General features: G+C 57.0%; 1 protein-coding gene and 1 long non-coding RNA gene across 6 annotated transcripts in view; one reads left to right on the top strand and one right to left on the bottom strand.

Moving 5' to 3' along the window:
• LOC121021654 (uncharacterized) overlaps window positions 1-215 on the bottom strand; it is a 25,614-nt gene extending 25,399 nt beyond the window's left edge. Inside the window, exon 1 of the long non-coding RNA XR_005786632.1 lies at window positions 116-215. This is a non-coding gene — a long non-coding RNA (uncharacterized LOC121021654). The remainder of the gene's footprint in view (window positions 1-115) is intronic.
• SLC60A1 (solute carrier family 60 member 1) overlaps window positions 7-14,046 on the top strand; it is a 30,907-nt gene continuing 16,867 nt past the window's right edge. For 3 of the 5 annotated variants that reach the window (XM_040462223.1, XM_040462225.1, XM_040462221.1), the window contains exons 1-3: window positions 7-286; window positions 11,260-11,458; window positions 12,136-12,396. In XM_040462223.1, coding sequence (XP_040318157.1) covers window positions 57-286; window positions 11,260-11,458; window positions 12,136-12,396 — 690 coding nt within the window. In that variant the 5' untranslated portion in view covers window positions 7-56. The remainder of the gene's footprint in view (window positions 287-11,259; window positions 11,459-12,135; window positions 12,397-14,046) is intronic. The other 2 variants (XM_040462222.1, XM_040462224.1) reach the window with 1 other exon arrangement.

Consider the following 14,046-nt stretch of genomic DNA (forward strand, 5'->3'; position numbering starts at 1 on the left):
GGCACTCGGGCACCGGCGCGCGGAGCCAGCAGCCGCCGAGCCCGCCAGCCGGGGCCATGGGCTGCGACGGCCGCGTGTCGGGGCTGCTCCGCCGCAACCTGCAGCCCACGCTCACCTACTGGAGCGTCTTCTTCAGCTTCGGCCTGTGCATCGCCTTCCTGGGGCCCACGCTGCTGGACCTGCGCTGCCAGACGCACAGCTCGCTGCCCCAGATCTCCTGGGTCTTCTTCTCGCAGCAGCTCTGCCTCCTGCTGGGCAGCGCCCTCGGGGGCGTCTTCAAGAGGACGTGAGTGCCGGGCCCGCGCGGGAGCCTCGCAGCCCCCAGCCCCCAGCCCCCGCCGCTCCTCCGCACGGCCGCGCCGACCCTTCCCTTCCCTTCCTTTCCCTTCCTTCCTCTCCTTCCCTTGCATCCCTTCCCTTCCCGCCGCCCGCGTCCCTGCCCCCGCGGGGCTGGGGCCGCGGGGCGCCCTCGCCTTCTGGCGGGCGGCGACCACCTCTCCCAGCGCCGCCAGCCGCGCCCCGCCTTAGCTGGACTGCCTCCCTCCCCCACCCCGGCTCTCCCCGGAAAAGTCTCTCCAGAGACTGAGGGTGACTTCTGGATTATTTATTTGCCTTCTCTCACCCCCGCCAGGGGGTTAAACCCGGCCCTCACCCGCTCCCCCACCCACGCGCCACGGGCCCAGGGGTGATGGAACCGGGGGCGGTGGGACGGCGTCTCCCTCCCGCACCGCGGGTCTCAGGTTTGTCAGTAGCCCCTGCTGCCGGGGGGAGGAATTGGAAGTGAGGTGGAAGGAGAGTGGGAGTGTCACCTCGGGGGCCGTGCCAGGGGCCAGGGCTGGCTGCGGCTTGACAGAGAGCCCTGGGGCGGGCTCCACTCAGACCATCAGCTCCGGTTCAGCTGACACACGCTGTCCCTTCCCCCCCCCCCCCCCCCCGGGGCTGCGGGGCTGCTGGGTCCTGTGTGTCCCTGCTTCAGAGGGAGTCAGGGTTCCTGCATCGGCCTCCGGAGGCCAAGCCCTTCTGCCTGGGAGACGCTCAGCACCAAATTACTAGGGCCACGTAGGGGAGGGGTGGGCTGTCCCACGCACAGCTCGGGTAAGTTGACCCTCCAACTCTGGGGCCAGGGTTCCCCTCCACTTCTCCCACGCCATGTTACTCTTCCTTGGCCTCTGCTCGGGACTCGGCCTGCCATGGCCGCGAAAGATGCCCCCTTTGGATACCATCGCAAAGCCTCCTTCTCCCCCGGGCTTACGTTGGACAGGGCCGCCCCCGCGGAGCCCTCCGGAAAGGCAGCAGGATTGCTCGCCTAGAGCAGCTGGGAAAACAGACCCCAAAGCAGGAGATAGATGGCTTGCAAACTGGAGGCTGCCGGAGATTTCCCCGGTTCTGGTTCCTGGCTGGGTGGTTTTCTGGGCTGCATGGACTCAAGCGAGCGGAAGGCCCAGGAACAAAACCCCGGTTGGGCTATCCCAGAGAAACGGGGGTGGGGGGCATGCCCAGCCAGGTGCTCTCACCCTGGGCTCGCTCCTAGAGGTATCCCTGAGCTGATGGAGAGAACACAGGCATCATACAGACAGATCCCACTTTAGGACGCCCAACTGACAAAACATTCCCAATTAGGGAGTGATTATCCCCATTATCAAATTCTTTTGTAAAGGGAAGAATTCTCTTGAGAGGCAAGTCTCGTGGACACTGGTTTTTCTTTGGGCTTTGTGCAAGGTTGGATGCATGGGGGATTCCGCAAATCTTAAGAGAAAGCTCAGGACGCTTCTTGATTCTGCCTAGAGGTTTAATTAGAAATCTATCAGGGTGTTTTTCTGTTTTCTCTCCTTCCTTTAAAAGCGTGTTTTGCCTTACAAAAGCTCCCTTACCTGGCACTTTTTAGGAACATGTGTAGCGCAAAGAACAGGAAGGGGAATGGGAGTAATTTGAAAGGGCAGGTTGGCGGGCCAGGTTCGGTGAAAGCAACAACAGAAACAGACACACACCCAAAGGGGCCATCTCTTCCTTGCTTGCTGTGCACCTCCCTCGGGGCTCCTTACTCAACAAGGAGCTCTGAGCAGGCAGTGGAAAGGGTCGTGGGGCAGGAAACCGGCTCACAGAGAAGAAAAATAATGCTAATAATAAAACTAACTTCGGAGAGCTCTTTCTCAATGCCAGGCACTGTTCTTAGCCCCTCACGGTTCGTAGCAACTCATATAAACTTCACGACAACCCTACAGAGTAGTACTGTTGTTTCTATTTTGTGCCTAAGGAAGCTGAGGCACAGAGAGGTTAAGAAACTTGCCCCGAGGGCCCCTGGGTGGCTCAGTCGGTTGAGCGTCCCACTCCGGATTGCGGATTTCGGCTCAGGTCATGATCGCTCCGGTTCATGGACTTGAGCCCCACATCGGGCTCCGTGCTGACTGTGCAGAGACTGCTTAGGATTCTGTCTCCCTCTCTCTCTGCCCCTCCTCTCCTCCTCTCTCTGTCAAAATAAATAAATAAACATTTTAAAAAATTAAAAAAAAAAAAAAAAAAAAAGAAACTTGCCCCAGGTCACATCATACAGCTATTGAGTCAGGTTTTGAACCCAGGCATTTGTCTCTGGAACCAGATACCCAGGAAATGGCTCTTGCTTTCTGAGTAGTCCTCTCGAACTGCGTAGGGTACAAGTTATACCCTGTCCTCACCAGGCAAAGGCATGGGGCTGAGTATTCCTGAGCTGACGCCTCTGGAAAGGAGGGATCTGAGGGGTCAGGTGGAGGGCCTGAGTCCTATCAGTTCAGGCTCACATTTAAGTCCTGGACCTCAGTCCTCCCAGCCCCCAAACAAAATGTCATAAAGAACCCTTTCCTTTGGCTAGGAGTGAAGTGGACTTCGGGAGGAATGCAGGATTTGTCACAGGGGTGGCCTGTGTATAAAGGAAAGTGACAACCTAGCTAGGTCCGGACGACTCATCACAGTCCCCCATTTCTCGAAACAGACAGAACCCCGCCAGTAGCCCTAAAAGCGGCCACTAAAGCTTGATTGCTTGGGGCCTGACCACAAATTCAAATGCTAATACCCCCCCACCCCCACACCAAGTGCTTTTCAGCTTATGTGATTACCCGCGAGTGCAGTGTGGCCAGGCTGGTACTTGTGAGGGGGATGGGGGTTGGTTTAACAAATGGCAAGAGCCAGCCGGTACAGACAGACACACGGGAGAGGCGAGGGGCTCGGGACAGCCCCAGTCCTGCCTGCTGCTGGGCCCAGACTGAGGACCAGGGCTGAAGAGGGTTTCTGGATGCCTCCGTGGGGGCATGCATTGGAGGGTCTGCGTGTGGACAGCCTCGGGCGTTAGAGCGGGACCGGACAGGACAGCACAGGAGCTCTCTGCTCAGGATCAGTTACCGACCCCCCCTCCCGCCCCCGGCCTCACCCCCAGCTTCTAGCACAGACAGATCTTGAGGGAAGCTACCATGTGCAGGCCAAGAGGGAGACGGGTACAATTAGAGTCAGAAGAATCTGGACTAGACCTTCCTTAGAAATATCTTGCGTATCGAGAGCAGGGAACCATTCAGAGAAGAGAAAACTGCAAAGCCACCTGGTTGGCAGGGTGTATAGGTATGTGCTTTGTCAGACAGGAAAGGGAAAGGGGTATTTAGATCAAAGGCTAGGGTTTTTGTTTTCTTGGTTTCTTGGGGACCTGTCTAACCACCCTGGGCAGTTTGGGAGACCCCTTTATCTCAAAGGCATCAGGGTAGATAAATGGCTTTCAGACCTTCCCCAGCCTTCTCCCAGCCTCACCTTGGCCTCTGCCCTGCATGCACCCTCCTAATTGAAGGCTTGGGCTCTTCCCCTCTACCCTATTTACTGCCTCCTTCTCTACCTATCATTTTCCCCAAATACCTACAAGTCCTGCCCTGCCCAAGACCCAGCTCTGACTCCCTCCTGCCCGTTGCATGAAACCTAGTCTTTCCTGCAAGGTTTCCCAGGCCACCATCAGCCCTGCTTCCCCAAGATGCTGGCCCCCTGAAGTTTCTGGAACACAGTACAAAAGCCAGTGTCTTCCCCTGAGCTGGGCCCCTGGTCGGTCTCCCGTCTAAAAAGCCTCTGCCTCTCCCTCCAGCAGTTTGTCTCCCTTTCAGCACGCAGAAAACCTGGGCTGAAAGCCTACTTGGGGTCTGGCCCCAGACACCGTTCTTGCTTTAAAAACTCATCTCAGTGTGGGAATTACCATAAGTCCCAGCAATGCCACTCTTAGGTATATTAAGACCTGTCAACACAAAACCTTGTACAGGAATGTTTATAGCAGCATTATCCGGTTTTTAAAAAGATTTTTTTTATTTTTGAGAGAAATAGAGTGCGAGCTGGGAAGGGGCAGAGAGAGAAGGAGACTCAGAATCCGAAGCAGGCTCCAGGCTCTGAGCTGTCAGCACAGAGCCCGTCGCGGGGCTTGAACCCACGAATTGCGAGATCATGACTTGAGCTGAAGGTAGAGGCTTACTTGACTGAGCCACACAGGCGCCCCAAGCAGCGTTATTCATAATAGCCAAAAAGTGGAAGCAAACCAAATGTTCATCGATGGATGGATGGACAAATGAAATGTGGTTCACCCGTACGGTGGAGTAGTACTCAGCCAGAAAAAGGAATGAGGTCCTAATAGATGCTACAACATGGAGGAACTTCGAAAACGTCATGCTAAGTGCAAGGAGCCAGGTACAAAAGACCACAGGCTGTGTGGTTTGATTTGCATGAGAGTCCGGAATGGGAAAATATAGTAGACCAGTAGGTTTCTAGGATGTGGAGAGGAATGGGGAGTGGCTGCCGGTGGGTATAGGGTTTCTCTCTGGGTATAGGGCTGAGGGGGGATGCCCTAAATTTAGGTTCTGGTGACGGGTTCACAGCTCGGAACATACCAAAAACCACTGAATTATACACTTTGAACAGATGAGTTTTATGGTATGTAAATTATACCTCATTTTTTTTTAAGATTTTTATTTTTTTTTCCCAACGTTTATTTATTTTTGGGATAGAGAGAGACAGAGCATGAACGGGGGAGGGGCAGAGAGAGAGGGAGACACAGAATCGGAAACAGGCTCCAGGCTCCGAGCCATCAGCCCAGAGCCTGACGCGGGGCTCGAACTCACGGACCGCGAGATCGTGACCTGGCTGAAGTCGGACGCTTAACCGACTGCGCCACCCAGGCGCCCCGAGATTTTTATTTTTTTAAGTAATCTCTATACCCAACGTGGGGCCCGAACCCACAACCCCGAGATCGAGAGTCGCACGCTCTACTGCCCCATCTCAATTTTTTAAATGAAAACAAAATCTCAAAACTCATCCCACCCCTTCATTCACTTGTCCAACAAGCATCTTTCGAGCCAAACCCCGGTTTAGGGGAGAATACGATAGACAAGGTCCCTGCTCTCAAGGAGCTTGTGCTCTGGAGGACCGTTGTAGTGAAATGAAGGAAACAAAGCAGGACAAGGATGGAGAGTAAATAGTGTTGGGGGGGGGGGGTTACTTTCACCAGGTGGTCAGGGAAAGCTCCTCTGAGGAGGGGACAGTGGAGCTGACATGTCAATGACAGCAGAGAGCCATGCGTGCAAAGAGCTGCAGGGGAGGGGTTCCAGGCGGACAGAGCCGCTAGACCATCCTTGCAAGGCCAGCACCCCAGCGCACCAGGCAGGTCGTCACACACAGGGTGTACCCCCCCCACCTGAGCCCTGCCTTGGGCTGGGATCTCCCCAAAGGCAGTCTTTCTTGTTCCTCCCTCTGGGTGTCCCCAGCCTTAACACAGGGCCCTGACCAAGCTGGGGTGTCAGTATGGGAGCGGCCAGTTAGAGGGGAGCCACGAGAAGGCAAAAGTTGCCCCTTCCCTCTTGGCCGGCTCAAACTGTTCTCCAGCCTGCCCTAGCTCCCAGGGTGTGGCCTTGACTCCTGGTTTCTTGTCCCAGACCCCGACTCCTCTCTTGGAGGCTCCTTTTGGGCTGGAGAGAGGCTCAGGCTGCCGCTGCTGCTTCCTGGGTTCTGGGCACTTCTCCTCTTCCCTGGTCCCTCCAGGAAGATTATCAGGGCGGACAGGGGGACGCCCTGAGGCAAGAGTGTGAGAATGTCAGTGCCCATGCTGGAGTCACTCCCATGGAGGTGGCATGGAGCGGTCGTCAGCAGCATTTTTACCCACCCCTGGGACGTGGAGGGCAGGACGGGCTGGCTGGCATCTTACTGTTTACGCCCTTCCTCTGGTTTGGAGCCAGGCAGCACCCCCCCCCCCCCACCCCTTATCACAGAACCAGGAGGGCCAGAGCCGCCACTCCTGGCAACGCCAGGTCAAGGTGATCACGTGTGCCCTCTGGCTAAAGCAGAGCACCTGGGCTGACAGGGTCAGCAGCGTGTTCAAGGTCACACAGCAAACTGGTGGGGCGGGCACCTCCCGCAGAGCCACCGCCAGGCTGGGGGAGGACCTGCTCTCTCTCCCCTGTTTCACCTGCCACTTGGAGCCGTCAATGAGTAACTTGGACATTTCTCAGGCTTCCTGAGGAAGGGTTCCCTCCACGGTCTAAGCTGTTCCTACATCTCCCCAGGCCTTGGGGGATTGCCCCCCGCCCCCGCTTTAACTGGTCTGAATTAACCTCTGAGTTCGAGATCAGGGGAGGGAACATCAATAACACGATGCTGGCTTTAGCCTGGAATGAGAGTCCAAAAACCGGATCCTGACTCTCTTCCCCTGTCTGGGCCTGGCTTCTGATCTATACAGTGAGGGGTAGGATTCTTAGGTCCTAGCTGCCACTCCAGCAGTTCCCGCACCAGCCTCCCAGGGTCACCCCAGAGGGCGCTGCAGTGGGAACAGAGAATCCAGGAGCCGGCACCCATCTCTGCTGAGCGGACTTCCCTGGGCCTGGCTGCTGGCAGGGAGGGGGGTGAGCACCGAGGAGGGGGACTGCCAGTGGCCAGGGCCAAATCCCAGCGAGTGAGCCAAGGACTGTAGCATCACACTGACTCCGCACGGCAGCCTCAGGAGACAGAGCTTACTGGCCCCATTTTATCATGGAGAAAACCGAGGCTCTAAGGAGCGATGTGTCAGTGCCTCGTCCGGAGCCGCCTGCTGGGAAGTGACAGAGGTAGGTCTAGGACCAGTCTTTTTTTCAATTTTCTTTTCCTTTTTTAAAAATCTTTTAAAAATGTTTAGTTTTGAAGGGGAGAGAGACAGAGTACAAACAGGGGAGGGGCAGAGAGAGAGAGAGGGGGACACAGAATCCGAGGCAGGCTCCAGGCTCTGAGCTGTCAGCACGGAGTCCGATGCGGGGCTCGAACTCAAGAGCCGTGAGATCACGACCTGATCCAGAGTCGGACGCTTGACTGACTGAGCCACCCAGGTGCCCCCTCTTCTGAAAATTTTCTATTGAAGTATAGTTGACATACATATTATGTCGTTCCAAGTGTACAACATAGAGATTTGACATTTGTCTACACGAGGACCAGTCTGACTACAAATCCCACTACATCCGTGCTGCCAAAGCTGTTTTGACATTATTATTCCATAATTTTGAAATTACCCACATTCCTAGAAGGGGCCTTTGACTAAACCATTAAGTGACCAAGCCAATTAGTATATTTCAGTCTGGCTCTGGGGTGTATCTGGGACTTCTTGTCTCTTGGCAGCAATGTTCCGATCTAAAGAAATTTGTTCAGGCTGGGTTTTGGAATGCCCAGGCATAGCCCTGCTGGAGAGACTGGGGGGGGCGGGCAGCCCGGGATTGAAACACAGGCTTTCTTGTGCTACGGCTGCTCCCGCTTACTGGGGACACGTCTCCATTTCCCAGTGCCCGGGAACCGCAGGCCCGGTATGGGCTTAGCCCTCTGCAGCCCGGCTGGTAGGCGGCAGGTTCAGATCATGGCTCAGGGGCTGGTAGCAGATGCAGGAAGGGGCCTCCCCCGGCCAGTTTTCCTCCAGCCTCTCCTTTCTGTTTTCTCCTTATCCTTTCCTGTCCGTCGCTGGGCCTGGGAACAAAAATCCCTCCCCCCCACCCCTGCCATGGGCATCAAGTGTCCTTCTCAGAAATGACGAGGTGGGAGGGTACAATAGGGGAGAGGAGAGGCCTAGACGGGCAGCCCACCATGACCCCAGCCCTCCACATCCCCCTCCCATCTCCCCAGCCTCCTGCTGCTCCACTGGCATCCGGGCCCTACTTGAGTCTTCGTGTCTTGCCTCTGTCTCTCGGTCTCTGTCTCTGACTCCGTCTGAGTGTCACCCCGTACAACTCCCACATCAGCCTCCCAAGTCTCCAGGCCGTCCTGTGTGGGGTCACAAGACGAGCTTCCTCAAGCACGTTTCTCATTTGACCAGCAACATCCAGCAGCCCCGGAGGGCGCACCTTCTCAGGGCCGAGCAAGGTGCCAGGCATGGGGGCCTCTGCACTAATGGCTGCAGCGGATGCCTTGGGAGGCCTGCAGTGGGGCCAGCGGTTATAACACGAAGGGTTTGGAGCTGCCATGACACCAGCAGAGGGACCCCTGGGGGCTCATGTTCCGGTGAACAGCTGTTCCCCCATTGCCTCTAAGCCTGCCAAACGAGGCTCTGCTGACTCTGGCCCCTGCTCTCTTCTGGCCGCCCCTCTCCCCAGCCCTGCTGAGTCTGTGGCCCAGCAGCAAGCGCAAGCTCTGTCTCTGCCGCTGTCTCTCTCTCTCTGTCTCCTCCATGGAAAAGCAGCATGGCATAGGGGTTATCAAGATGATCTGGGTTTGAGTCCAGACTGTCAGTGGCTTTTGCAGTCTTTCTCTGCCTCAGTTTACTGGGGGGTCAAAGAGGCACAACTGCGAAGCCTACCCGCGGGCACTGTCGTGTGCACCAAATGTCTCCGGCACCGTAAGCACGTTAGTTGTCATTTTCTTGTCTCGCAGCCTTCCTTCCCTCTCAGTTGCCCGATCCTGGGACTTTGCTACAGGGCTGATCATTAACCACGTTCGTCTAGGTTTCTCAGGGCAATAATGATAATGTGTTAATTCTTTAAGAGAGTGTGTGCCCTTGACGTGGGACCTCCATGCGTTACCGTAAAGTGGTGAGTGGGGTGGTGGAAAGGGCAAGCCATCCCGTGTGCCAGCTCAATGGGGAGAATATCTGAAGGGGAGACAGGGGACCCTCTTGCCATCCCTGAAGTGAGGCCAGCCAGGATGAAGCTGGTTCCATGCCCAACATGGGGCTTGAACTCCCAACCCTGAGATCCTTGTGCAGGCAGAGGAAAGGGAAAGAGAGAGAGAGAGAGAGAGAGAGAGAGAGCTATAATGAGAAGCTTGCTGTGTTCATCACCTGTGGAGAAGTGGGCATCGCCTCTGTGCTGGGCACCGGGGAGGAAAGGGAGATTCGGAGGCCAGGTTGCAGGAGGCGGAAATGCATGAACCTCAGTGAGCAGTCCAGGCTGTCAGCACCGGGGACCTGCAGAGCAGGGTGGGGGAGGATGCCAGAGGGAACAGGATGGTGGAGGGAACCCGGGAAAGACCTCAACAGGCCTCCCCACACAACACAGCCCTCCCTGTCCTCCTCCTAGTGGCCGAGGTGAAGGGAGTCCCCTCTCCCTGCTCACGCAGGGTTGGGATCAGGCAGGGAACGTGATCAGTTATCTGCCCAGCAGATCAGCCCGGAAACAAGAAAAGAGAAAATAACTGATGCTATCAGCAGAGCCCTTCTGATAAAGGATTTAAGCAAAGATGGGCCAGAAGGAGACGCTGAGGGCCCCGGGGGGTCAGAGGCAAGCACTTCTGGTGAAGGACGCAGCCCGAGGGCTCTCTTGGGGGCCCCCTTCTTTTCCTTAATGTGCTGGAAACTCACATATGTCTTCTGGCCACACACCCCTCCTCCCGCCCACCTCTCCAGGTCCAGCTGCCAAAACAGCTGTTCATAATCTGAGAAATTTCCTTTATAGCCTCTGTCTTCCAGAACCTTCTTTTTTTTTTTTTTTAAGTAGGTTTCATGCCCAACCTGGGGCTTGAACTCCCAACCCTGAGATCAAGGGTAGTATCTTCTGCCAACTGAGCAGGCCAGGCATCCCCAGAACCTTCTTGCTGCCCAACCTCCTTCACTCACATTAGCCTTTCAGCCTGGTTCCAGAAAATACAAGGCATCCTTCCTTGCTCAGAGTCTGCTTGTTAGGTAGGGGGTACCAAAAAGATCTTGAGAGAGCCCTAGACATTCCATTTACTCACTCATGGGGGGACAGGCCCTCAGCCTGCCTGCTGTGGGCTCCTCTGGGGGAAAGTCACCTCCCAGACACCTCTCAGTGAGGACAGCCACCGGGCCTCCCTTCCAGACACTTGGAGAGTCAAGATCTCTGTCCAAGGTGGGGAGGCACCAAATTACCCAAAGACCTCGGCCGTGGGCTTTGGTTCAGGTGGTTTAGCTTGGCGCCTACAAAGGGCCTGGCCGTCTTGCCATTCCTGTGTGGGAAGAGCGCATTGCAGCCCCGCTGGGGGGTGGGAGGGGATGTTTTGGAAATCGGGTCCCACCCCGGGTCCCACCTCCAGTTTCATGCGTTCGGCACCGTACCCATGAGACGCTCGAAGCAGGCTCCTCCTGTACATCCATGAGAGGAGCAGAAATATCTTTGTATGTAATCTTTTCTAAGTAAGCCATTGATTTATTTATAAGCTTTTAAAAATATTTATCTGTAGACGTTTATTTCTGAGAGGCAGAGCGCGGGGCAGGGGTGGGGCAGGGTGGGAGCGGGGCAGGGGCGGGGCGGGGTGGGGGCGGACAGAGGATCCCAAGCAGGCTCCGCGCTGATAGCGGCGAGCCAGATGTGGGGCTCAAACTCAGATCCTGAGCCGAGCTGAAGTTGGTTGCTCAACCGGCTGAGCCACTCAAGCGCCCTAAAGGTTTTCTTTTTAAGTAATCTCAATGTGGGGCTCAGATCCACAACCCCGAGATCAAGAGTTGCACGCTCTACTGGCTGAGCCAGGCAGACGCCCCTATCCGCAAACAATTTGAAGTTGAAACTCGCTTGTAAGTAAAATCATAGCAGGTGCGCTTTGCTAAGTGCCATCACGTGCCGCTTCACACGGTTTCTTGAGTTCTTACGGCCGCCCTATGAGGTAGGGCTTGTTACCCGAGAAGACTGGGGCACAAGAGACATCTCGCCTGTGAACCCCTCGCTAACAAGTGACAGAGCTTCTTCAGCAGCCCCCTCCCCCCTCTACCAGAAGCTTCCCCTGAGGCTGCCCAGCGAGCGGGGGACAAGGAGGGGGCTCTTTATTTGAAGGCCCCGGGGCCCCTCCCCTGACCTCACCCCTCTGCTACCGTAGCCTGGCCCAGTCGTTATGGGCCCTCTTCACCTCATCCCTGGCCATCTCCCTGGTGTTTGCCATCATCCCCTTCTGTCGAGATGTGAAGGTGCTGGCCTCTGTCATGGCACTGGCGGGCCTAGCCATGGGCTGCATCGACACCGTGGCCAACATGCAGCTGGTGAGGGTCTACCAGAAGGACTCGGCCATCTTCCTCCAGGTGAGCCTGCACGCAGCCACGGGGCTGGGTGGTCACGGGGAGCTCCCGGGAACCTGTCCACCTCTCCCAGCCCCCTCCCTGGGGTGAGGCGTCTTTTACCGGAGGCCAGGTGGTAATGCAGAAAGAGAAAAGAGCACTGGGGTCTTGGTTTTATGTGGCCACCTCCAGCTGGGCCACACTGGGCCGCTACCTCTGGACTCGGGCCTCCTCAGCTCTAAAGTAGGGCCGTGCTCCCTGCGTGCAGGGTGGTCCCAGGGACCCAGGTGCTCCAGAGAAGAGGTGCTTTGTGGATCAGAGTGTGCCGTGACGGGAGGGCTTGCTGTTTTCTCAGCTCCTTGCCCGTCTCTGTATTTCTCTTCCTATCCAGCCCTTCCCTCTATCAAGCTCCCTTCCCTTTGGGGTGTTAGCTGGTAGGTGTTATCATGGGAACAGCCCCCAGCTGGAGTTAAGATCTGGGAAAGAAGGAAGCGGGAGGGAGGGAATTGGCCACTGTCACCCAGTTATCCCCGGACAAGAAGGTGACTGAGAGGAACTTCTGCCCTCATCTCTGCTGTGTCCCCATCGCTCCCCACTCTGGGGCCAGGCAGGCACTCCCCAGATGGAACACAAAGTTGGGGGGGGAGGGTATGAAGCCTGAGCCATTCCCCCACCCACACCACGTCTCCTCCCCCCTCCAGGTCCTCCATTTCTTTGTGGGCTTTGGCGCCCTGCTGAGCCCCCTCATTGCTGACCCCTTCCTGTCTGAGGCCAACTGCTTGCCTGCCAACGGCACGGCCAATGCCACCTCTGGAAGCCACCTGTTCCACGCCTCCAGGGTCCTAGGCCAGCACCACACCGAGGCGTGGCGTTGGTCCAACCACTCGCTCTCCGGGCTGCCTGCGCAGGACCGGGCAGGGACCCGCGTGTCGTATGCCTTCTGGATCATGGCCCTGATCAATGTGAGTGCCACCGGGGCAGGGCCGGGTGGGGACAAGTGGACCGTCACACGTGCCAGTCCATAGCAGCTCCCAGTGTAGATTCTTATGATTCCGAGCAGTGTGCTGGGCTCAAGCGTGCCCTCAGGAAGGCAAGGGGGAGGGAAGACTAGCCCCCCCCCCCAGGGATGCATCTGAATACAAACGGGGTCGCAGGAGATCATCTTGAAGGTCCTCAGTTGTCACAATCCATGATTGCGATTCTCCAGGGAGGTAAAGCCACGAGCAGCTTTAGCACAACGGAATCAGGGTCAACTTTTAAGCCATCCGAGGCTCCATGGGAAACCAGCTCTCTCCCTCCAAGGCCAGATGAAGGGGCTCTGGGACAGAGCACCCCAGGCTGTTTGGGGCTCTTCCCCGGGCTCCCTCATCGCCGGTGGGATTCCCCTGTGTCCTGCTGTGAGGTGGGCTCCCGTGGGGGTCAAGGGATGAACCAGATGACCACACCATGGCTGCCATGGTGGGAGCAGGGTAGAGAGACCACCTGCCTGTACTGGGTCAGGTACTGAGGCCCCTCTGCACCCCGGCTCTCATCCTCCCTGTCAGCACCGACTCTGTCCCTGACCGGAAACCTCTGGTGGTCTTTAACCCAAGACAGATTCCCTGCCAGTAGCCCAGGCTGGGGCCAGAGGGACAGGTGGGGAGACGCCCCTACCCTCTCTCCAGCTTGGGAAGTACCGCGAGGAACAGCGGGAGCATCCCTGGCCCCCTGGCTCGGCCCGGCCTGGGCTGCGGGTGCGGAATATTCCAGGTGGCCATTGGCCCGGCTGCGGGATGGAGGCAACATATGGCCCGTCGTGATGAAGGGCCTCGGTTTGCTCTGGGCCCACTTGTCACCGCTCTGCAGTGGCTGCCCAGCTGCGATGCCGTGCACGTAGCACTGAAAGGGGTCTTCGAGATCATCCAGTCCCCCTGAGCAGCACAGCAGGGGGCGTCATGCCGTCCCTGGCACAAGGGCCCGATGAGTGGCTAGCAAGACACTGGCCAGGCTCTCACCCCGACTGCCAGCACCAGCCTCCTTCCTGCTGCCCCATAGCAAGTGCTCGTTTTTTCTTTCTTCGTGACTTTCCTTTCCTTGTACCAGAATCTTCACCGGGGGCTCTGAAAAACACACGCCCCCTCTCGCCCTTTCCGTTTTCTGCCCATGCCTGTCACTGCTTTGGAAACAACCCAGCTTCGGGCCTGTGCCCTCCAGGGGGGCACCTGTAAGGGGAAGCGTCGCCATCAGTACCGTGTCAAAGCTGAGACGCCAGGACCAGGAAGCCGGAAGGTCCAGTGTCAGCCCGAGCCCTGTTTTCTCTCGCCCCACGAGGTGCAGCCTGGAGGCACTTTGTTTGTGGCAGGATGTCCGGACTTTTTTGTTGGTTTGTTTCTGAAGATAAACAGTCCACCACAGAAGAGAATGGGGCTGTGCATGCTTGTGGACGCACGCACACACACACACACACACACACACAGGCAGCCTCCCCAGAACTCTTGGACTCTCCAGGTGGAGCCTTTGCCTTCTCTGAATGGGCTTCTTATAAAGACAGGCTGTGTTCTTACCAGGCAACCCCAGCCAATCCTCTGTGAAGCCCTTCCCACCGCCCACCTCCCTGGAAAGCCCCGCTGGAG

This window comes from Herpailurus yagouaroundi, unplaced genomic scaffold (assembly GCF_014898765.1).
Source record: "Herpailurus yagouaroundi ecotype Mexico unplaced genomic scaffold, PumYag 308, whole genome shotgun sequence".
NCBI classification, from domain to species: Eukaryota; Metazoa; Chordata; class Mammalia; order Carnivora; family Felidae; genus Herpailurus; species Herpailurus yagouaroundi.